Source organism: Eriocheir sinensis, chromosome 9 (genome assembly GCF_024679095.1).
Source record: "Eriocheir sinensis breed Jianghai 21 chromosome 9, ASM2467909v1, whole genome shotgun sequence".
In the NCBI taxonomy this organism is placed as follows: domain Eukaryota; kingdom Metazoa; phylum Arthropoda; class Malacostraca; order Decapoda; family Varunidae; genus Eriocheir; species Eriocheir sinensis.
In genome coordinates this window covers 15,959,177-15,984,039 of record NC_066517.1, presented here as the reverse complement: position 1 = coordinate 15,984,039, position 24,863 = coordinate 15,959,177, and the positions used below count along the sequence as shown (strand labels likewise).

General features: G+C 42.6%; 1 protein-coding gene and 1 long non-coding RNA gene across 14 annotated transcripts in view; one reads left to right on the top strand and one right to left on the bottom strand.

Moving 5' to 3' along the window:
* Positions 1-151: 151 nt before the first annotated feature.
* LOC126995997 (uncharacterized) lies at positions 152-11,389 on the top strand. Its single transcript, XR_007750865.1, has 3 exons — positions 152-1,451; positions 4,913-5,084; positions 11,269-11,389. It is a non-coding gene; the product is annotated as an uncharacterized LOC126995997 (long non-coding RNA).
* Positions 1,983-24,863, bottom strand: part of LOC126995989 (mast cell carboxypeptidase A-like) — a 25,119-nt gene continuing 2,238 nt past the window's right edge. Inside the window, exons 3-15 of one of the 13 annotated variants that reach the window (XM_050855962.1) lie at positions 24,528-24,667; positions 16,012-16,114; positions 14,888-14,975; positions 13,969-14,131; positions 12,415-12,560; positions 11,275-11,365; positions 9,320-9,435; positions 8,117-8,206; positions 7,109-7,193; positions 5,708-5,835; positions 4,307-5,057; positions 3,993-4,054; positions 1,983-3,824 (exon numbers count right to left, since the gene is read on the bottom strand). In XM_050855962.1, coding sequence (XP_050711919.1) covers positions 3,510-3,824; positions 3,993-4,054; positions 4,307-5,057; positions 5,708-5,835; positions 7,109-7,193; positions 8,117-8,206; positions 9,320-9,435; positions 11,275-11,365; positions 12,415-12,560; positions 13,969-14,131; positions 14,888-14,975; positions 16,012-16,114; positions 24,528-24,667 — 2,278 coding nt within the window. In that variant the 3' untranslated portion in view covers positions 1,983-3,509. Of the gene's footprint in view, positions 5,058-5,707; positions 5,836-7,108; positions 7,194-8,116; positions 8,207-9,319; positions 9,436-11,274; positions 11,366-12,414; positions 12,561-13,968; positions 14,132-14,887; positions 14,976-16,011; positions 16,115-24,527; positions 24,668-24,863 lie in introns of all 13 variants that reach the window. The other 12 variants (XR_007750862.1, XR_007750863.1, XM_050855956.1 and 9 more) reach the window with 12 other exon arrangements.

Here is a 24,863-nt window from a genome sequence, read left to right as displayed (position 1 = left end):
AGGTGTTTCTCTCTCTCTCTCTCTCTCTCTCTCTCTCTCTAACACTTTAACACTTTATTATGTTTGTCCAATACAATTGTTATTGAATCCTGTAAAAACATAAGACAAACAGCCCTTTGCAAGCATCAGCTTTATGGGCAAGTAAAATATATTTTTAATAGTATCTGAGTAACTAAATTAAAAGAAATTAAGAAGTTAAGAATATAAAACCTATGAGAAACACTTAATCCTATGGAAGAGAAAGAAAGCACTTGACCAATGTAGAATGATTAGAGATAAAAGGTGTACTAGTAGGAATCCTACAATTAGTAGCTATAATAATAATGACTATATGAGATCATAGTTATGTATGAGTGTGTAGATAAAAACACACTCAAACTGAAGTATAATCACACATAAACACTAAATACTATGAGTACTAGAAAAAAATATATAAAACATATCAAATAAAATAGTTGAAGGTATAAAAAAAGTATAAAGGGTATTTTAAAAAAATACTTCAGAATGACAATAATAAGTTACAACAAATGATAATAATATTAGTATTCTTCATTTTACTATTTTCACAACCTCTATTTTTCGTACTATGATAAGACTTGTAGATATAGGTACATTATTAATTGAGTTAGAATATGACTAATAGGAGTTTAACATATGATTCTTAAATTTTTCTTTGAAGCAAGATAGACTCTTTGACTGTTTAATAGCTTAGGTCCTAAGTACATGAGAGAGTGTTTGAATAGTGTTAACTTGGGTCTGGGTATGTAGAGTGAATGATGGTGTCGAGTTTGGTAATTGTGAATGGGTAGTGTGTTGTGGTTATTTGAATTTATTGTTTTGTACATGAATGATGCAACAATAAGTTTTGATAAATCAGTAAGGTTCAAGATATTTAGTTATTTTGAATAAAGGTTGAGTATGTTCATTGAAATCACTGTTGGTTATTATTCTGATAACTTTCTTGTGAAGTACATTAATTTGAGACAGATGACAAGGGTAGGTTTGCGACCAGATAGGATTACAATAGGTAAGATGAGGGTATATGTGGGCATATACTCTCTCTCTCTCTCTCTCTCTCTCTCTCTCTCTCTCTCTCTCTCACCTATATTTTAACCAGTTTTCTTACAACAACCAACATGCAACAACAATAGGATAGAGTGAAAGCAAACACACACACACACACACACACACACACACACAGATCATACTCACTCGACACACACTGGGTTAGATATACTCTTCCTGAGGCATTCTTCCCCTCCCCCCCCCCCTCCCTCGCCCCTCTCCACCCCCGTCAGTAGTAGGTCAGTGTGCCTCATTCTCCTCAGTAGGCCACCCTCAACCCCCCGCGGCAGGCAGACGTCCGCGCTTGACAGAAAGAAAACGCATTGTAATCCTGCTGACGTCATTGCCTCTGAGTCATCGTCATCACCATCATCATCAGTTGTCGGGTCAGCATTCCATATGATTGAAGGGAGACTCTCTAAAACGTTTGTCAACTCTTTCTCTTTCTCTTTTTTTCTTTCTGTGTGACTCTCTCTCTCTCTCTCTCTCTCTCTCTCTCTCATGTGATAGATCGAAATAAATAAATATAGCTGCTTTGGTGGTCTGAGAGAAACTGTTGGAGTATTATCATCATCATCATCATCATCATTTCCTTCGTCCTTAAACAGCGCGTAACCTTGTTCATCACCCACGGCTGTTATTATTAAAGTTCTGTGTGTGTGTGTGTGTGTGTGTGTGTGTGTGTGTGTGTGTCAGTTGTCCGCTCACTCCAGTATTCACGTGTTTATTTTTTTTCCATTTTCATTGTTTTCTTCTTCTTATTTTTTATTTTATTTTTTATCACTGTTCTTATTATGTGATCAAAGTTTATCTGCCGTAACGAGAAGGTAGAGGGTAGGGTTAAGGACATACCCCAAGAATGCGCGTGGCCTCGGTGCTCCTCTCTGTCACGTGAAAGGCATAAGAGAAACAGTGAAAACAGGTGATGATATTAACACAGAGAAGAAAGCAAACAACAACAACAGCAACAACAACAACAAGCAAACAAGAACAACAACTACAAACAAATATACCAAAAATAACAATAATATCAATAACATTAAATAACAACAACAATAACAAAGAACAACAACTGCAAACAAATACAGCATAAATAACAATAATAACAACATAGAGAATAAATACCAACATAACACGAACAACAACACAAAAGTAAAAGCAAGAAAACAACAACAGCAGCACCATCACAGCCTCCCCTCACCCCCATCATCATCGTCATCATCATCATCATTATCTAGTCTTCTCTTATCAAGCAATACAGCGAAAAATATAGATAGACTTCAATGCTTCCGCCCCGCTGCAAAAATTATATATCTGATTGGAAGATAAGATGAGGAGGAGGAGGAGTAGGAGGAGGATTCAAGGACAAGAGATAAATGAACACTTGATATCCAACTTTTTTTTTTACTCGTTATTTATTTTTCCTTTCTTTATTCTGTTCTTCCTTCTTTCTTTTCTTCCTTTACTTCATTTTTCCTTTCTTTCCTTCCTTCCTTCCTTCTTTCCTTCCTTTCATCCCTCTTTCCTTCCTTTTTTCCTCCCTTCCCTCCGTCCGTCCGTCCTTCCTTCCTACTTCATTCTTCCTTCCTTCATTAACTTTAACTCTCATTTTTCTTGTCTTTTTTCTCTTCCATCTTTCCTTGATTCATTCTCTCTTATCCTTTCTTCTTTTCTCCTTTCCTTCAGTCTTTCATGCATTCACTAAAGCGTTTTCAATTAATTCTTCTTTCGTTCGTTCATTATATTCATCTTTGTTTTTTATTCATTACTTCCTCCATTTGTACCTTCCTTCCTTCTTTCATTTCTTCTTTCCTTCAGTCTTTCATGCATTCACTAAAGCGTTTTCAATTAATTCTCCTTTCGTTCATCCCTTATATTCATCTTTGTTTTTTATTCATTACTTCCTTCATTTGTAGCTTCCTTCCTTCTTTCATTTCTTCTTTCCTTCAGTCTTTCATGCGTTCACTAAAGCGTTATCAATTAATTCTCCTTTCGTTCGTTCATTATATTCATCTTTGTGTTTTATTCATTACTTCCTTCATTTGTACCTTCCTTCCCTCCTTCATTTCTTCCTTCCTTCCTTCCTTTCTTATTTCTCTCCTCCAAGTTACCTTACCTTCCCTACCTTACCTCCCCTTTCCAAGATATCCCTCATTTTCTCCTCCACTCCTTTCTCTTCCTCTTCCCTTTCTCCTCCTCCTTCCCTTTACTCCTTTCTCGTCTTCTTCCCTTCCTCTTCTCCTTCCCTTCATTCCTATCTCTCTTCTCCATCTATCTACTCCTTCCTCCTCTCCTCACTTAACTCCTCCTACCTCTTCCTCCTCCCTACCTCCTCTCATTTCTTCCTACCTCCCTCTCCTCCTTCCCTTCACATCTCTCTTTCTCTTCTCCTTCATTTCACTCCTCACTCACAACTCCCTCCCTTTCCTTCTTTCTTCCTCCCTTCACTCGTCACTCTCACTCCCACTCTCACTCTCGCTGCTTTCTTCCCCACGCCAGCGAAGGATCTCTGGACGGACGATAGAGGAGGATAGAGGCGACGCATAGGATTGTAAAACCGATCGAGTCTTGATACCCGAGGACGAGGAGTAGAAGGAGGGGGAGGGGAGGTCTTCGAAGGATTCATTGCTGTCTTCCTCCGTCTCATTCGAATCCTGGGTTAAATTTCCATCTATTGGGTTTTTCGAAATTGGTCTTTGGTTTCTGGTTTCTATTCCTTGGTTTGAGTTTCCTGGTTCTGGTTCTCTAATGACTGGGGCCTGGTTACCGATATCTGCTCCTGGGTCTCTGGTTTCTGTTCCTGGGTTTGAGTTTCCTGGTTCTGGTTCTCTAATGACTGGGGCCTGGTTACCGATATCTGCTCCTGGGTCTCTGGTTTCTGTTCCTGGGTTTGAGTTTCCTGGTTCTGGTTCTCTAATGACTGGGGCCTGGTTACCGATATCTGCTCCTGGGTCTCTGGTTTCTGTTCCTGGGTTTAAGCTTTCTGGTTCTGGTTCTCTAATGACTGGGGCCTGGTTACCAATATCTGCTCCTGGGTCTCCGGTTTCTGTTCCTGGGTTTAAGCTTTCTGGTTCTGGTTCTCTAATGACTGGGGCCTGGTTACCGATATCTGCTCCTGGGTCTCCGGTTTCTGTTCCTGGGTTTAAGCTTTCTGGTTCTGGTTCTCTAATGACTGGGGCCTGGTTACCGATGTCTGCTCCTGGGTCTCTGGTTTCTATTCCCTGGTTTGAGTTTCCCTGACCCGGTTCTCTAATGACTGGGGCCTGGTTACCGATATCTGCTCCTGGGTCTCTGGTTTCTATTCCCTGGTTTGAGTTTCCCTGACCCGGTTCTCTAATGACTGGGGCCTGGTTACCGTTATCTTGTCCCGGGTTTGGGGTATGTTGCCCCTGGTCTCTGTTAATTGGGTGTTGGGTTATGCTTGATTCGGCCTGGTCTACACTTTCTTGCCCTGGGAGTATACTTTCTTGCCCCTCGTTTCTGTTGATTGGGTCTTGGCTTATGCTTGGCTTCTCGTGATTTATACTTTCTTGCCCTGGGATGATACTTTCTTGCCCTTCGTTTCTGTTGATTGGTTCTTGGTTTGCGTTTTCTTGCCCCGGGTTCACACTTGCTTGCCCTGGGTACAAATTTCCTTGCTCCTCATTTCTATTAACTGGCTCTTGGTTTACGCTTTCCTGCCCTGGGTACAAGTTTTCCTGCTCCTCATTCCTATTCACCGGGTCCTGGTCTTGGCTCTCCCCCCGCTGGATGATGTGTACAAGTCCCTGATTCGTGTTCGTGGGGCCTTCATTCCTCTTTCCCGGCGTCTGCTCTGCTTGTAACTCCTCCTGGTTCACTTCCGCAGGCTCCGGGACCTCCGCCTCCTCGGCCTGCCCTACCCCGGCCTGACGAACGGGGTAGGCGGCGGGTCGGGCACCACTGGAGGAGCCTTCTTGCCCCCCCAGGACCTCTTCCCCAAGGATTTTCATGGCTAGCCACGCGTCGTCCACCTGAGAGGAAGAACGAGGTTGGTAAAGGTAAGGTTAATGAGGGGGTTGGTGTATGGTGTAGTAGTAGTAGTAGTAGTAGTAGTAACAATAGTAGTAGTAGTTGTTGTTGGTGGTGGTGGTGGTGTTCTTGTTGTTGTTGTTGTTTTAGGAGTAGGAGTAGCAGTTGTGGTGGAGAAGGGAGAAGGGAGAATGAGGAGGAGGAGATAGAGGAAAACAATAACAACAGAGAGAACAATAACAAAAAAAGGGAGGAGTGTGAAAAACTGCTGACAGAAGATTGAAAAAAAAAAAAAACAGGAGCGAGAACAAAAGAAAATCTCAGCAACAATAAAAAAAAAAAACACCACCATCAAGAAAAGGAAGAACAAGAACAACAAGAAGAAGAACAAAAAGAAGAGCAATAAGTAAAAGAACAAGAAGAACAACACGAACAGTAACAAGAACAAAAATCAACACCAACAAGAGAACAATCACCCATCGAACCCTCACCCGTCACCCCTCACCCGTCATCCATCACCCGTCACCATCACCCGTCATCCATCACCCGTCACCCATCACCCATCACCCGTCACCATCACCCGTCATCCATCACCCGTCACCCATCACCCGTCACCATCATCCGTCACCAGTCACCCGTCACCCAGCCTCACCGTGGGTTTGATCTGGCTTCTGGGGAGGATGAACCCGCCACTCCCCTTGTCCCTGAGCTCGATCGTGTAGGAGAGGGGGATGTTGGCCACGCCGGCAGCCCAGTCATCGGAACCCCCAGCGGCGGCGTCTGCGGGTGGAGGACAAAATGAGAAGGTGTAGAAGAGTGGTTGGCAATAGTGAGGATGAGAAAGACAAGGGGTAGAAAAAGGGAAAATGTAAAAGAAAGAGGTGTAACGAAGCATAGGAATTGGAAGATGACGAAGAGAAGGAAAGCATAGAGGAGTGTAGATAAGGAGGAGGAGGAGGACGAGGAGGAGAAGGAGAAATATGAAAGGGGATAAACTTTTTTTTTTTTTTACAGCAGAGGAGTCAGTTCAAGGGCATAAAAAAAGGTAACAAATGTTAAAAAAAAGCCCGCTACTCACTGCTCCTAAAAAGAGTTAGAGGAGTGGCCGAAAGATAGGTTAATTTCGGGAGGAGAGGTGTCCTGATACCCTCCTCTTGAAAGAGTTCAAGTCGTAGGCAGGAGGAAATACAGATGAAGGAAGATTGTTCCAGAGTTTACCAGCGTGAGGGATGAAAGAGTGAAGATGCTGGTTAACTCTTGCGTAAGGGATTTGGACAGTAAAGGGATGAGCTTGAGTAGAAAGTCGTGTGTGGCGAGGCCGCGGGAGAGGGGGAGGCATGCAGTTAGCAAGTTCAGAAGAGCAGTCAGCATGAAAATATTGATAGAAGATAGAAAGAAAGGCAACATGGCGGCGAAATTTAAGAGATAAAAGACTATCAGTAAGAGAAGGAGAGCTGATGAGACGAAGAGCCTTAGACTCCACTCTGTCCAAGAGAGTCTGAGGAGGATAAGATGTGAACGTGTAGAATACTGGAGAGAGAAGGTTAGCAAGGATGAGAATGCTGAAAAGGAGGAACAACAGAATGACGAAAAAATAGAAAAAGGGAGGATGTAGAAGAGAAGGCGTGTGAGGAAGAATGGAAATTGGAAGAGGATGGAAAGAAGGAAAACAGGGAAGATAAAGAGAAGTAGAAGGATGACAGAGAGAAGGAAAAGGAGAAGAAGGAAAAAAAGAAGGGAGAAAGGAATAAATGATGGAGAGAATGCTAAGAAAAAGAGAGATGAAGAAGGACATTGAAGCGGATATAAAGGAGGAAGAAAAAGGAAGGAGAAGAAAAAGAATGAGACGAGAAGGAGAAGGAGGAGAGCAAACAGAGAACCTTTATAACATAACCAAACACACACACACACACACACACACACACACACACACACACACACACACATTCTTCATCACTTTCAGGAAGTTTTCACCTTTCCCCCCCCTCCCTCCCTCCCCCCCCCCCACACCCCACCTTCCCACACACACACACACACACACACACACACTTACACAGGACCCCCGCTGCGCTCCCCACCCTGTAGGACACTCCGTTGGTCTGTTTGATCGCCTTCGCCATCTGGTTCCCGACGGCCTCCTGAAAAAAAAAAAAAAAATGAAAAAAAAAATTAAAGGCCTAAGAAAAAATAATTAAAGACCTAAGACCTAAAAGAGTTAAAGACCTAAGAACGCATGTATACCTGTGACCTCACCTGTAAGTCCTCTAATTGAAACCTAGGACTCGGCAGGTATCAGGTGTACCGTGCGATGTTGACTGAGGAGGAGGAGGAGGAGGAAAGTGATATGTACTGAGTAAACACAGAGACAAGGTGGGAAATGACGAGAAGAAGAAGAAACAGAAGAAGAAAAAGAAGAAGAAGAAACAAGAAGAAGAAGAAGAAGAAAAAGAAAAAGAAACTGAAACAAGCAGAAGAAGAAGAATAAAAGAAGAAGAAGAAGAAAAAGAAGATGATGGAGCAGTAGAAGAAGAAAAAGGAGAAGCAGAATAAAAGAAAGAAGGAAGGAAAGAAAGAAAGAAAGAAGAACCGGAGGAGGAGGAGGAGGAGGAAACAAAGGCAACATAAAAAGAAAGAAATCAAAGTAAGACGAAAAAGAAACCAAACTAAAAAAACAAAAACAAATAACTAACAATAAAAACAATGGTCAGAAGAACAAGAAGAATGAGAAGCGTGAAACAAAGAAGAAAAGAAGAAGGAGGAGGAGGACGAGAATAAATAGATAAACAAATAAAATAAACAGACGATACAAAACAGAAAAAAAAAGGAAAAAAAAAAACAAGTCAGAAAAACAACAAGAATGAGAAGCGTAAAACAAAGAAGAAAAGGAGAAGGAGGAGGAGAATAAATAAATAAATAAATAAAATAAATAAAATAAACAGACTAAATACAAAACAAAAAAACAAACAAAAACCGGACACCCAAAGAACACGAAAAGAGAAAGAAAACGGGATGCGGAGAACACGAAAAGAGAAAGAAAACGGGATACTGTCATGCCACTCACCAGCTTGTTATTGTTCGTCGGGAAGACCTTGCTCGTGTAGCCCCAGGGGTGGAGGATCATCTGCCCGTAGGAGTGGAAGGTGATGTACGCCTGTGGGAGAGGAGGAGGAGGACGATGAAAAGGCGAGGTCGACGATGAAAAGGCGATTACATGAAGAACGAGGAGGAGGAGGAGGAGGAGGAGGAGGAGGAGGAGCAATATGATAAAGCGGAGGAAGAGGGGCAGGAGACAGTGAAGAGGAAGAGGAGGACGATGACGATGAAAAGGCGATTACATGAAGAACGAGGAGGAGGAGGAGAAGGAGGAGGAGGAGGAGGAGGAGGAGGAGAAGGAGGAGCAGTATGATAAAGCGGAGGAAGAGGAGCAAGAGGACAAGAAGCAGGTGAGGAGGACGAGGAGGACGATGAAAAGGCAAATACATGAAAAACGAGGAAGAGGAGGAGGAGGAGGAGGAGGAGCAGTATGATAGAACGGAGGGAGAAGAGCAGGAGACGGTGAGGAGGACGAGAAATACATCGAGAAGGAGGAAAATCAAGAGAGAAAACAAGAAGAGAAAGCGGAGGAGGAGGAAGAGGAAGAGGAAGAGGAGGAGGAGGAGGAGGAGGAGGAGGAGGAGGGTGATAAATGGAAACGAGGAGAAGCAAAAGCAAAACCAAGAGGAAAAACGGTGATGATGATGATGAGGAGGAGGATAATAAATTTAGAGAGAGAAGCAAGAGTAGAAGCAGAAGGATGGAATGAAGGGAGGGGAGGACAGGGGAGAGCAGGAAGGGATGTGAAGGAGGAGGGTGACGAGGAACAGGAGAATAAATTGAGAAAAAAAAAAGAGAAGTAAAAGAAGAAAACGGAGGAGGAGGAAGAAGAGGAGGATACATGGAGAGCGAGGAAAGGCAAGAACAGGAACAGGAAGAGAAAACGGAGGAGGAAGAGGAAGAAAATGTGAAGCACGAGAATAAGAAACATAGAAACATTTAAACGCAGGCAACAGAAATCCTTTGGGCACATTTTCTCATCTCGTGACATCACACCAAACCAACAGAATTTTTTTTTTATAGATAACGATATAAAAAAAAATGGTATAGTCGCCCCTAGAATAATAACACACACACACACACACACACACACACACACACACACACACACACACACACACACACACACACACACACACACACACACACACACACACACACACACACGCACCTTGGTCCTGGCACTCTCTCGCAGCACCGCATCCCGCACGGCCACCGCCTCGGGCTCACTGAAGGCGTTGGGGCCGCGGTAGATGGTGGAGCAGGCACGCCCACTCGACCCCTCCCCTGTGTGAGGTAGAGAGACAGGTAGAGATAGAGAGAGGTAGATATAGGCACGTAGAAATAAATACAGGTAGAGATTTAGACAGGTAGAAATGTTGATTGGCAGAGATGAAGACAGGTAGATATTGGAATGTAGAGATGAATACAAGTAGAGATTTAGACAGGTAGATAGAGATATAGACAGGTAGAAGTGCAGACAGGTAGATTTTGGACAGGTAGAGATATAGACAGGTAGAGATGAATACAGGTAGAGATATAGACTGGTAGATATTGGACAGGTAGAGATAAACAGGTAGACAGAGACAGGTGAATATATGAACAGGTAGAGAGACAAAATAAGAAATGAAGGAGGAATAGGGAGAGGTGCAAGATAAGAGAAGTGACAGAAGGAGAAGCAGTATAAGAAGAGGAAGAGGAAGAGGGATACCGTAAGAAGAGGAGGAGTGACAGGAAGAGGAGCAATGAAAGAAAAGGAAGAGGGACACTGTGAGAAGAGGAAGAAGAGGAACAAAACGAGGAAGAAGAAAAAGAGGAGCAATGTGACAAGAGGAAAAAGAGTAAGAGGAAAATAAACAGTACAAGAGTAACAGAAAGATTAAAGAGCCACACTAGGTCAGTATTAGTAAGGCAGGAAGACGAAGGCGCGGCAGGGAGAGTTTGGCGTCTTGTGCTGTAGGAGGCGCTGGCGTTGTCTGAACCCTCCCGTTAACCCTGGAGGCGAGTGGGGTAATGGCAGGGTTGGGCGTCACCTCTGCCTCCGCCTTCCTGCCTAGAGAGGGAAAGCTTGGCAAGGGAGCAAAGAACCACTCCTTCCCCACTTCTTCCTCCTCCCCGGCTGCTCTCCTTCTTACTCCTGATAAGCAGTAAATGGGTACCAGGTATTAATCGGGGGTTGTGTCCCGTCTCCTGGGGTCTGTTCCCTTCTCCTATAATTACTTCCCCCTCCTGTCTCTCTCCGGCATATGACCACAGATGTTGCGCCGACTAAACGAAACTTTCCAACTTTCTCCCTCCTGATATGTCCCAAAGTAAAGATAATAAAAAAAAAACTGACCTAAATAATGAAAAAAATAGTAGTTTCGTGGAAGGTCTTTCTTTTCATCATTATAAGGTCGGTATTATCAAACGGTTTCGCATTCTACATCAAATTTCAAAGTCCAAAAAGGAGATTATTCGTGTTCTGATGAGTGTTCTGTTTGGTTCATGGTACAGAAGAAGGATTGGACTACCACCAGGGTCATTAAACTACCCCTGGAAATGCCCATAACTCCTACGAAAACCTTGTCTGATATGTGTGCCTGGGAGCCGATCTATTTAAGAATATGACCTTTAGTATTATTTTAGCATCATCTTCACCATCATCATTTCCCTGAGTCATGAGTAAAGATCGGGGTTTCTGTATTTTAGCATCATCTTCACCATCATCATTTCCCTGAGTCATGAGTAAAGATCGAGGTTTCTGTATTTTAGCATCATCTTCACCATCATCATTTCCCTGAGTATGAGTAAAAATCGGTGTATCTCTATTTTAGCATCATCTTCACCATCATCATTTCCCTGAGTATGAGTAAAAATCGGGTTTTTTGTACTCCACTGCATAGCTTAAGAGGCGCCACAAAGGACAGCCACTCACACTATACAAGAGATCATGGGTAGGAGCAGCGTCCCCCTACCCCCTTTACCCCCTCCCCCCCCCCCCCCTCTGAACACTTAAATAGCCTCATGGTTCTTTTGACTTCACACCTTCCTCAGGGGCAACAGGGACACAGGTGATGGGAGTAATTATCGTGTCACCTGTGCTGTATTTGTATTTTTTGTTTTTTTTTTGTTTTTCAGCCTCACCTCCCCATTCGTAACCGAAGTTCCTGTTGAGGTCGACCCCCACACACCTACTGCCGGAGGCCTTGGCCGCGTTCTTCCTCCAGAGGCGATCCTGCGCAGGGAGGGAGGGAGGGAGGTAAGTGTTTTTATCTCTATTTCTCTATCTGTCTATCTTTCTATGTATCTGTCTCTTTATCTATCATATTCATATCTTTCTATGTATCTCTCTTTATCTATCGTATTCATATCTTTCTATGTATCTTTCTCTTTATCTATCATATTCATATCTTTCTATGTATCTGTCTCTTTATCTATCATATTCATATCTTTCTATGTATCTGTCTCTTTATCTATCGTATTCATATCTTTCTATGTATCTCTCTTTATCTATCGTATTCATATCTTTCTATGTATCTGTCTCTTTATCTATCGTATTCATATCTTTCTATGTATCTCTCTTTATCTATCGTATTCATATCTTTCTATGTATCTCTCTTTATCTATCGTATTCATATCTTTCTATGTATCTGTCTCTTTATCTATCATAGTCATATCTTTCTATGTATCTCTCTTTATCTATCATAGTCATATCTTTCTATGTATCTCTCTTTATCTATCATAGTCATATCTTTCTATGTATCTCTCTTTATCTATCATAGTCATATCTTTCTATGTATCTCTCTTTATCTATCGTATTCATATCTTTCCATGTATCTGTCTCTTTATCTATCGTATTCATATCTTTCTATGTATCTGTCTCTTTATCTATCGTATTCATATCTTTCCATGTATCTGTCTCTTTATCTATCGTATTCAAGAGGAGAGTATCAAGACACCTCTCCACCCGAATTTGACCTCTTTTGGCCTTTCGGTTTTTTTTTTATTGTTTTGTATGTTTGTTTGTTTGTTTGGAGCAGCGTTTAGCGGACCTTTGTTGTTGTTGTTGTTGTTGTTGTTTTTGAACTTGAGCTGCCTCCTTTGCAGTAAAAAAAAAAAAATTATCTGCCTATCTATCTTCCGACCTATCTATCTCTCTCTATCTCCATCTATCTAAATCTATATGTCTATCCATCTATCTCTCTGCCTGTCTATCTTCCAACCTATCTATCTCCATCTATTTAAATCTATATGTCTATCCATCCATCTCTCTGCCTCCCGCACCTTCTCCCAGCTGGCCACGTAGCCGTCGGGGTTGACGAGGGGGATGATCCGCCACTCCAGCCCCGCCGTCAGGCTCGGCGTCTGGAGCAGGTTGTCCACCACGCCCAGCACCGCCGCGGGGCTCACCCACTCGCGGGCGTGGATACCTGCCGGGGGGACGGGGGTTAGACGGGGGGCGTGGGAACATTTGGTCAAGGGGACAGGGGTAAAGGGGGGTAGGGGTGCGGAGTGTTGTTATATGATAGGGGAATAGAGGTGAGGAGGGACTGGGGTGATGGGGGCTAGGTGTGAGGGGGGCAGGGGTGATAGGGGAAGGTGTGAAGGGCATAGATATCTGACAGGGGGTGAGGGGATAAGGGAGGCAGGGGTGAATAAGGGAAGGTGTGAAGGGCATAGATATCTGACAGGGGGTGAGGGGATAAGGGAGGCAGGGGTGAATAAGGGAAGGTGTGAAGGGCATGGATATCTGACAGGGAATAGGGGTGAGAGGAGGCAGGGGGGAGGGAGGGAAGGTGTGAGGGGCGTGGATATCTGGCAGGGGTATAGGGGTGAGGGAGGGAAGGGTAAGTGTGGGGGGGGGTAGGGGTGAATGAGGGGAGGTGCATGGGGCGTTGATATCTGACAGGAAAATAGTGGTGAAAGAAGGCAGGGATGGGAGGGGCAGGAGTGAAGGGGGATAGTTGTGAGGGGGGTTGATATCTGACAGGAAAATAGGGGTGAGAGGAGGCAGGGGTGGGAGAGGGCAGGGGTGAGGAGGGACAGGTGTTAGAGGGAGGCGAGGGTAGAGGGCGTTGTTCCTTGAGCAAGAGGACAGGAGTGAAAGGCGATAAGGACATTGGTTAGAGGGCACGGAGACAAGGGGCGTTGATCCTAGGGCATGGGGACAGGTGTGGGGGCGTGCACTTGGTCGGGGGAGCAGAGGGGGGCTGGGACACGTGTGGGTGGCGGAGAGTCTTCCACCTATGTGTGCCCTTACCTGATGGAAGATGCGGGGGGTGCAGGGGTGGAGGGGAAGAGGGTACCAGGTGCGAGGGGACAGGGTTGAGGGGGCCTGTGTAATGTATCGCTTCTCTTTGTTTGAACCCACCTGTGCTTTCTCCTCCACCTCCCATTTATGTTGCTATTGTATTACCACCTACCATCTATGTATCCCGTCTGTTCATTCTCTTCTACCTGTCTTAAACTTACCTGTACACTCTCTCCACCTGCTCATTCTTCTCACCTGTTAATTTACTCACCTGGACACTCTCTCCACCTGCCTTAATCCACCTGTTCATTCTCTTCCACCTGTCATCAACCCACCTCTACACTCTCTCCACCTGCCTTAACCCACCTGATCACTCTTCTCACCTGATCAACCCACCTCTTCATCCTTCTCACCTACCTTCAATCTTCTAATCTACCATCAATCCACTTAATCAGTCTCCTCACCTATCATCATCAACCCACTTATTCAGTCTCTTCATCTTCCGCCAACCCACCTCTGCATTCTCAACCTATTAATTCTCCTTACCTTCGTTACCACCTTGCACCCCCTTTGTCCCTCCGCCTCACCTCCATCGATAAAAATGACGGGCTTCCTGGCGGCGTGAGCGTTGGCCACGTCGTCGGTGATGGTAACGAGGTGGATGGGGCGGCCCTCCACGCTCCGGCCCGCCACCTCCACCTTGACCTGCCGCGGATGTTGCCCCTGCAGCCCCTCCACGTGGGTCTTGATCTAGGGGCGAGGGACAGGTGTGAGAGAGGTAGATAGGTAGATAAAGGGGTCGCTAAGTTAGGTAGATAGGTGAAAGATAGATAGATAGGTTGATAGATGGATGGGTTGGTTGTTAAATGGATTGATTGATTGATAGATAGATTGGTAAGTAGGTGTGAGAGAGAGAGAGAGAGAGAGAGAGAGAGAGAGAGAGAGAGAGAGAGAGAGAGAGAGAGAGAGAGAGAGAGAGAGAGAGAGAGAGAGAGAGAGAGAGAGAGAGAGAGAGAGAGAGAGAGAGAGAGAGAGAGAGAGAGAGAGAGAGAGAGAGAGAGAGAGAGGCTGACGTAGGCATATTATATTATTCATCAAGTTGTTTGTTTTAATTCTTCTCGGTGTGATTTTAATTATCTTGTTTTGTTATTTTCTTTCCTCGTGACGTCATCTTCCTCTTTTTATTCCCTCTCTCCTCTCTTTTTCATGGCGTCTTTTTTTTCTTTCTTCCATTTTTTATAAGAGTATGTAGTTTGTCTCTCTAAATCAATTAACTTTTTTTTACAATACAATAACAACACACACACACACACACACACACACACACACACACACACACACACACACACACACACACACACACACACACACACACACACACACACACACTACAAACGCACACAACATTACACGTTCAAGAAAAAAAAATAAAGGTCCTCAAGATAAGGTCGCACGTATTTTCATCCATGACCTTAACCTTGACCTGATCTTGACCTTGAAACTCACCTCGTTGTAGTTCATGTACCGGTCGAGGGTCATTCCACCACGCAAGTCCGCCTCGGCCCTCAGGTTCGGTTCCACCTCCTTAATGCGTCTGTGGAGGAGGAGGAGGAGGAGTAGGAAGAGTAAGAGGAGGAGGAGGAGGAGGAAGAGTGAGGTAGGAGCGTAATGGAAAATAGGAGAAGGAGGAGGAGGAGAAGGAGAAGTGAGGTAGGAGTGTGATGGAAAGTAGGAGGATGACCAATAGCAAGAGGAGGAGGAGGAGGAGAAGGAGGAGGTGGAAGAGGAAGGGGATGAGGAGTGGGGTAGTTATAAGGCAGACGAACAGTAGGAAAAGGACGAGGAGGGGGAGGAAAACATGATAGAAATAAAAAGGAGAGGAAAAATGCAAGAAATAGAGAGTATACGGAGAAAAGGAACAATAAGAAGAGGAATACGGGGGAGGAGCAGGAAAAGTAGGTAGTAGGAAATAGAAGGAAGAACAGTTGAAGAAGAAGGAGGAGGAAGTAATATAGAGGATGGTAGGAGTGTAGACGAGGCACTGTATACAAGGAGGAATGTAGAGGGGGAGGTGGAGGAAGATTTGCGAGACGAGATGAAGGAGCAACAAGTGTGAGAGGAATATGGATGAGAAAAAGGAATAATAGGAAGATGAAAAGAAGTGAGGAGATGGAAGAGGAGATGAAGAAACGAAGAAGGGAAGGGAAGGAAGGATGAGAAAGGAAGAATGAAAAGTGCAAAGAAACGGACAGACGAACAGACAGGAAGACAAACAGAAGGACAGACAGAGACAGAGCGACAGGTAAACAGCAACGAGTACACAGGAAGGTACAGTTACAAAAAGGGAGGAGGAGATTGTGGATCGATTAGAGGAGGAGGAGGACAACACAAAAGGCTTACTAATTCACCTCCCTGACAACCATCCCCATCTCCCTTCCCCTCATCCCTTCCCCTTTATCCATGCCCCTTCATCCCCCCTTAACCCAACCCCTCCCCTTCCCCATCAATCGCTCCCTTCCCTGTAGTAAAAGGTCGGATAGGGGAAGGAGGATTTGGGGGTAACACGATAACTAAAAAAGTGGACTAACCTCCCCTCCCCCGCCCCCCCCCCTCACACACCTGTCACTTACCTGCCCAAGTCCTCAATTATGGTGGTGTAAGGTGCGCCGTGTGTGCTCAGGTGTTGGATAAGGCCAGGCAGCGCCGAGGGGGACACCGCCACCTCGGCCGTGCCTGCAAGGTGGGGTAGAGCACTGTAGGGGGCTGGTGGTCTGGGGCAGGGCTACTCAATTGTTATGAGCAAAGGTCCAGTTAGACAAGTTCCAATGTATTCAGAGTCTCGGATACACATTATATATGAAGTCATGAAAATAAGACATCCAATCTGAGTACAGTTTCGTGTACCCATTTGATTTTTATTAATTTCATATTCACTCTGACTTTTTTATACAAAATGTAAAGTTAACGAGTGGATATAAAAACATTAAATTCTGTAGCAAAAATACAAGACTTGGATTTTTTCTCAAAACAGTTGAAATGGAGATTTTTCAAATGAAAAGATATATATATTTACTGTTTAATGTTATGCTACTTTTGTAATAAAGGCTTTCCTTCAAAACAATAGGATTTGAACTTTTCCTCAGAAGATAAAATGCAGAACTTTCAAATGAAAAATCTAAATATATTTTCTGTTTAATATGAGGCCGCTTTAGTAAGAAATGTTCCACTTGTAAAACATAACAAGATTTGGAGTTTTCCTCTCAACTAACAATTCCTAAACAGAGAAATCCGTAATGGGAAAAATCTAATCAGTTTTGCTGTTTTGTGTTATGCTCCTTCATCGAGAAAAGCTAAATTTGCTATAGCATGGAAACTATCCTAAACTTATATTTAAGGCCCTGGAAGCACTTGTTGGTTAAATATATATGTGCGATAGCTCCCGAACCTACCCTGCAGTCAGTCGAGGAAATACACGTGCAAAAATCCATTGCCAGGACCTTCATGTTATTTAATTATATTTCTCTATTCCTGGAGCCTGGGGTCCAGCTACAACACTCAGAAGGTCCGGAGTCAGACCGCGGGCCGCCACTTGAATAGCCCTTGTGTAGGGAGTCAGAGGGAACGTGTGTGTGTGTGTGTGTGTGTGTGTGTGTGGGTGGGTGGGTGGGTGGGTTGGTGGGGGGGGGGGCGTACGTGCGTGCATGCGTGCTTGCGTGTGGTGTCTAGTTTAGGCTGGTTGTCAGTTTTTGCTTGCTTGTTTTTCTTGTTTTCCGGACTAGTTCTGGTTCATCGCTGATGGGTTTTATATTATTTATGGTCCTTAACTTTGCCTTTGAAGTGTTATAAGTATTATCATTTTCTTTTGCTGGAGTGACGCCAAGCGGGCTCCTTTGTATTTTTTTTTACCTTGAGCTGCCTCCCTTGATGTAAGAAAAAAATATTGGCATCATCCTTTTGCGTGGCTGTCCTCGACCATAGCGCCCTGGATGTCTGCCAATCGTCAGCACCCGCGGATAAAGTGAACGCAAGGGCTGTGTGGCAAAGGTTATGTCAAAATATCGTTGATTTTGCCATTGGGTTTTAGTTTATATGACTATTTCGTTCTTGCTACACTTATGACATCTCCCCCTGTAAGCACCCACGGTTAAGGTGTCGGCAAGGGCTGTGTGGCAAAGATTCTGTCACAACAACGTTAATCTTGCTATTTGTTTGTAGATTATGTGACTACCCCCGTTCTTGCTACACTTATGATACCTCCCCCTATAAGCACCCACGGTTAAGGTGTCGGCAAAGGCTGTGTAGCAAAGATTCTGTCACAATAACGTTAATCTTGCTATTTGTTTGTAGATTATGTGACTACCCCCGTTCTTGCTACACTTATGATACCTCCCCCTGTAAGCACCCACGGTTAAGGTGTCGGCAAGGGCTGCATGGTGAAGTTTCTGTCACAATAACGTTAATCTTGCCATTGGGTTCTAGTTTCTCTGACTGCCCTCGTTCTTGCCACTCTTTACATCTCTCTTCTGCACCCCACGTTTAATTTGTACTCAAGTGCTGTGAGACAAAAGTTCAGTCAAAGTATCGTACATCTTGCCACTGGGTTTTAGTTTCTCTGACTGCCCTCGTTCTTGCTACTGTTGTCATTCCTCTCCCTTCGCACCCCACGTTTAATTTGTGCTCAAGGGCTGTGAGGTGAAAGTGCTGTCAGAATGTCCATAATTGCCCCCCTTCTTCACTCGTTTCTTTCATTTTTTTTTATACCGTCTGTTGTTAAAATGTCTGCAATGGCTGTATCGCGAAAGTGCTGTCAGAATATCCATAATCTTGCCACTGAGTTAACGTTTTTGATTGTCCTCCATCATACTTCGTCTAATATATCTTCTACACACCCACGGTTAAAATGTCTGCAAAAGCTATATCGCGAAAGTGCTGTCAAAATATCCATAATCTTGCCACTGAGTTAACGTTTCTGATTGCCCTCCTTCATACTACGTCTAATATATCTTCTACACACCCACGGTTAAGTTGTCTGCAAGGGCTGTTTCTTTCTTTCTATTTTTTTTTCCATCAAAGGCTGCAGCTCAAGGGCAACAAAAAGAGTACAAAAAAAGACCGCTACTCGCCGCTCCCACAAAAGTAAACAGTAAAGAGTAGCCAAGAAGGTTCGCGAAAGTTCTATCAAAATAACGTTCATCTTGCCACTAAGTTTACGTTTCTGACTGCTCTCGTTCTCGTTAATCTCCATGCCTCTCCTTCGTATCCACATTAGAATTAAGACAAGGGCTGTGTCGCTAAGGTTCTGTCAAAATATTGTTAATCTTGCCACTGAGTTTACGTTTCTGACTTCCCTCGTTCTTATAACTCTCTATCTTTCCTCCGCACTCACTTTGGAAGGTGTACGTGAGGGCGGAGGCAGCCACCACCACCACCACCACCACCTCGGGTCAAGGGTCAAAGCTCATAATACTCTCACGCTCTCAGCTTTCACAACAGTTTTCCGAGGCCACAAAGGTCAGTCGGATTCCCATGAGTGTATTTTCACGTGCATGGTGCAGAAGCCTTGTCACACTATCGCGAGGCTCATAAAACTAATCATGGAAGTAGTACCCACCTCTATCGAAGCCTTATTGATTGTGAGTGTATAGGTCCCGACATGTTTGAGAATACTGGCTCAGGTTCTGTACTCTTAAACGTCACTTTCTCTTTAATTACGACTATTTCCCAAAGCCACAGAGAAGATTGCCCTGGTTTTCGTGTTTTTTTCCCCGTTCAAAATGCAGGAGTGTAAAACTATCTACCCTCACAAAACAGTCCATGGAAATCCCAACAACAGCTTCTACGAGGGGCTTATCAAACAGGCGAACTTGAGTAGATTAACCGGGTTTTCATGGGTGTTTTTTTCCCCGTTCAAAGTAAAGAAGCCGTGTAAAACTACCACTAGTATCACAAAACAGCCCATGGAAAACAGCAACTGCTTCTACGAGGGGCTTATTAAACAGGCAAACTAAAGTAGATTAACCGAGTTTTCATGGGTGTTTTATCCGGCTCAAAGTAAAGAAGCCGTGTAAAACTATCACTACGATCACAAAACAGCCCATGGAAAATAGCAACAGCTTCTACGAGGGGCTTATTAAACAGACGAAACGAAGAGGATTAACCGAGTTTTCATGGGTGTTTTATCCGGCTCAAAGGAAAGAAGCCATGTAAAACTACCACTAACATCACAAAACAGCCCATGGAAAACAGCAACAGATTCTAGAAGGGGCTTATTAAACAGACGAAACGAAGACGATTAACCGAGTTTTCATGGGTGTTTTATCCGGCTCAAAGGAAAGAAGCCATGTAAAGCCATCTCTCAAAAACAGCCCATGGAAAACAGCAACAGATTCTACGAGGGGCTTATTAAACAGACGAAACGAAGAGAATTAACCGAGTTTTCATGGGTGTTCAATTCCCGTTCAAAGTAAAGAAGCCATGTAAAATCATCTCTCACAAAACAGCCCATGAAAAACAGCAACAGATTCTACGAGGGGCTTATTAAACAGACGAAACGAAGAGAATTAACCGAGTTTTCATGGGTGTTCAATTCCCGTTCAAACTATCACAAGAAAACATTCCATGGAAACCCCAACCACAGCTTCTACGAGGGTCATTTCAAACAGACGAACTGATGCGCCGCGACGTCTGAAATTATACGTGACTGCGTTAGGACAATAGTGATCGGCATGGCCGTGCGGACCTTAACCCCGAGGTGTGTAGCGGGATGGTCGGCCGGGCACGCACCCTCGTCCCAGAAAGTCAGTCCCGCTCCTCGTGTGAAGTGACAGGAATACATAATGAAACACACGCCTATCTTTAGTTAGCATCTGTTACCGCTTTCTTTAGTTCGTCTTGTTATTTCTTCTGTGTATCGTTCATGAGAAAGTAAAGCGTATTCCTCTACAATATTTTTTTTTATTTTTACAGCAAGGAAGGCAGCAACAACCAAAACAGCAAAAAGTAATACGAAAATGGGCTGAAACATACTTTTTTTTAGTTAGCACTAGCATCCATTCTTTCTCTCTCTCTCTCTTTTTTTTTTTAGTAGGTTCACTTAAGATTCCTGGCGCCTAGGCAGGTTAGTAAGCTTGCAGGTGATTGGCTGCTCCGCTCTCTCGGACACTCATCTCGGACCACATCTTGCATGCTCGAGTGAGACATGTTTCTATATTATATGCCATAGCTCACCGCACATACGAGATAGCCAGTTTTGGTTGACATTTTTTAACATCTTCATAGTTCAACTCATCGTAATACCATTTTCTTATTTGTTTTGTCGAGTTTTTATGACACATCTTGATTCTACAGTCACTGCTGAGTCTGATGGTGTCAACCAAAACTGGCTAGCTCGTTTATGAGGTGAGCTATGGCATATAATAAAGAAACATGTCTCACTAGAGCATGCAAGATGTGGTCCGACGTGAGTGTTAGCGGGAGAGCGGTGCAGCCAATCAGTTGCAACCTTTCCAACCTGCCTAGGCGCCAGGAATCTAGCTTAAGTGAACAAGGTATAGTAACCAATCTCTTTTTTGAGTTAGCACTAGTAACCAATCTCTCTCTTTTTTTTTTTTTTTTTGAGTTAGCACTAGTAACCATTTTTTTGAGTTAGCACTAGTAACCAATCTCTCTTTTTTTTTTTTTGAGTTAGCACTAGTAACCATTTTTTTGAGTTAGCACTAGTAACCAATCTCTTTTTTTTTTAGTTAGCACTAGTAACCAATCTCTTTTTTTTTTAGTTAGCACTAGTAACCAATCTCTTTTTTTTTAGTTAGCACTAGTAACCAATCTCTTTTTTTTTTTTAGTTAGCACTGGTAACCAATCTCTTTTTTTTTTAGTTAGCACTAGTAACCAATCTCTTTTTTTTTAGTTAGCACTGGTAACCAATCTCTTTTTTAGTTAGCACTAGTAACCAATCTCTCTTTTTTTAGTTAGCACTGGTAACCAATCTCTCTTTTTTTAGTTAGCACTAGTAACCAATCTCTTTTTTTTTAGTTAGCACTAGTAACCAATCTCTTTTTTTTTTGTTAGCACTGGTAACCAATCTCTTTTTTTTAGTTAGCACTAGTAACCAATCTTTTTTTTTAGTTAGCACTGGTAACCAATCTCTTTTTTTTTAGTTAGCACTGGTAACCAATCTCTTTTTTTTTTTTTTAGTTAGCACTGGTAACCAATCTCTTTTTTTTTTAGTTAGCACTAGTAACCAATCTCTTTTTTTTTAGTTAGCACTAGTAACCAATCTCTTTTTTTTTAGTTAGCACTGGTAACCAATCTTTTTTTTAGTTAGCACTAGTAACCAATCTCTCCTTTTTTTTAGTTAGTACTAGTAACCAATCTCTCTTTTTTTAGTTAGCACTAGTAACCAATCTCTTTTTTTATTTAGCACTAGTAACCAATCTCTCTTTTTTTAGTTAGCACTAGTAACCAATCTCTCTTTTTTTAGTTAGCACTGGTAACCAATCTCTTTTTTTTTTTTTTAGTTAGCACTGGTAACCAATCTCTTTTTTTTAGTTAGCACTAGTAACCAATCTCTTTTTTTTTTTAGTTAGCACTAGTAACCAATCTCTTTTTTTTTTAGTTAGCACTAGTAACCAATCTCTTTTTTTTTTTAGTTAGCACTAGTAACCAATCTCTTTTTTTTTAGTTAGCACTAGTAACCAATCTCTTTTTTTTTAGTTAGCACTAGTAACCAATCTCTCTTTTTTTTTAGTTAGCACTAGTAACCAATCTCTCTCTTTTTTAGTTAGCACTAGTAACCATTTTTTTTAGTTAGCACTAGTAACCAATCTCTCTTTTTTTAGTTAGCACTAGTAACCAATCTCTCTTTTTTTTTAGTTAGCACTAGTAACCAATCTCTTTTTTTATTTAGCACTAGTAACCAATCTCTCTTTTTTTAGTTAGCACTAGTAACCAATCTCTCTTTTTTTAGTTAGCACTAGTAACCAATCTCTTTTTTTATTTAGCACTAGTAACCAATCTCTCTCTTTTTTAGTTAGCACTAGTAACCATTTTTTTTAGTTAGCACTAGTAACCAATCTCTCTTTTTTTTTAGTTAGCACTAGTAACCATTTTTTTTTAGTTAGCACTAGTAACCAATCTTTTTTTTTTGAGTTATCACTAGTAACCAATCTTTTTTTTTTGAGTTATCACTAGTAACCAATCTTTTTTTTTTGAGTTATCACTAGTAACCAATCTTTTTTTTTTGAGTTATCACTAGTAACCATTCTCTTTCTATAGTTTCTCTCTCGTTATAGCTTCTTTCGTTGATAAATTTAATCGTTTCCCGCCACAAAGAAAAATTATAATGTGAATAAGGGATAAAACATTTGATATTTTTACTTAGTGCCATTCTCGTTAGTTTATTCTGTAATCTCCTCTATGTATTGTTTATAAGAAAGCAAACCGTAATCCTTCATAATCCTCCATAATAAGCTACGTAATATGAGCATGGGTTAAAACATTCGCCATTTATAGTGAGCAATTGTTACCTTTGTATTTAACTCTTTCATTAGTTTTTCTATGTATTGTTTATAAGAAAGAAACCATAATCCTTCATAATAAGCTACGTAATATGAGAATGGGTTAAAACATTCGCCATTTATAGTGAGCAATTGTTATCTTTGTCTTTAACTCTTTCATTAGTTTTTCTATGTATCGTTTATAAGAAAGCAAACCGTAATCCTTCATAATCCTCCATAATAAGCTACGTAATATGAGAATAGGTTAAAACATTACGCCATTTATAGTTATCAGCCGTTACCATTATTTTTAGTCTCTCTTTCAGTAGCTCTTCTATCGTTCATAAGAAAATAAATCGGTCTCTACTACAAAAAAAAAAAAGGAATATGACAACGAGTTAAAATAATCACCGTTAATAGTTAAAATATCGCTTACCATTCAAGTTTTTGTTCATTGTTTTATCGGTCAAAAGGAAATAACCCCCAACCCACCACACGAAATAATGTGAGTAACGGCTCAAAACACAGGCCATTCTTAACTTGTATCAGGTATCATTGTCTCCATTTTTTTTTTTTTTTTATCTTTTCCCAGTGTTCCTCAGACTTACTCTTATTACGACACCGTTATGTCTTAAGTGTGACCCTGACGACCCATTGTGTAGCCTTTCGACAATATTAAGAGTCGCCAGAGCCTCTTTTTTAGGCCGTGTTAGGTTTGGGTGCCTGTTTGTGAAGGTGTGCCAATCCAGTGAATGGTCAGTCTTTAGCGATTCAGTTCTGGGGCGCACATTATTTTGTTGTTCATAAGAAGGAAGATACTTTTTTGGCCACCTGTACAAAGGAACGCTCGGGAACTAAGGAAGCGCTTGTATACTATTTGATACTTTTTATTTTTTCTTATAAAACTTATCTTACACATTAAGTACAAGAGGAACTTCAGCAAAATTCTGGTAACAAGTTTTTCCTTCAGTTGTTTATGCTTTTTCATCATAATTATATAATTGATGTACCTTATATTCATCAGTGTTTGACCAGTATTCGGCCGAGGAAGCAAAGGTCATAAGTTCCTTGTCTTTCATGGTCATTGCATCACATAGGCTTCATAAACATTCAATATGAACATTCTAGCGTGAAATAAGTCAAGTTGCCTTAAGGTTGTTGTTTCTATACTATTGTTTTTTGATTCAAGAGATTTTAGCCGTTTCACAAAAAAAACACATGAATCAAAACTCAACCTCCAAGTCGTTGTCAAAACTTTCCATAAACAAAAACACAAAGACAGGAAAACATGAGAATCCACTTCCACGATCACGTTAGTGAGTGTCAAGAACCTCACACAGCGCCTTCACTGTGTCCCAAGAGATCAGTTCCCTCTACCTCTACCTTTAAGTTTTGAGGCGACAAGCTCAACAAACTCCAGCAGTCAAACAGGCTTAGGACACAAACTTACAAGATAATATTCACTCGGAGGCTAAGGAGATCCACATTCTTCGTCACTCCTCCAGGCGCTAAGAGAGCAGCAAAAACACGTAAATATTCAAGAGAGAGAGATAGCACAGGATGTTGTAGGAGACTAGAGTGGGCGTCGTTGGGTAGGGCGGGACGGGTGTGAGGGCGAGGCGGGGTGGAGGGGCGGGGCGGGGGCACTGACCTGCGCGTCTGTTCTGGGTGAGGACCTGCACGGTGGCGCTGTCATCCAGTTCGGTCAGGTCGAGGCCGGGGCTGTCCGCGGCGGTGACCCTCTCCGAAGCCGCCGCCGCCGCCCCGAGCTGCACCTCCAACACCTTCCACCTGCGAGGGAGCAAGAACACTTTATAGACTGCGTGGTGACCTTGAAAACTGAAGTCCGTAATCTTAACCCGGTAGCAGCGATGGGCCAAATTTGTGCCCTGATATAAACCCCTCAAAATAGATGATGCATAAACTGATCACAAATGCGTTGATATATATTATGAAATGGTTTGTGTGAGGGATGATTTTTTCTCAT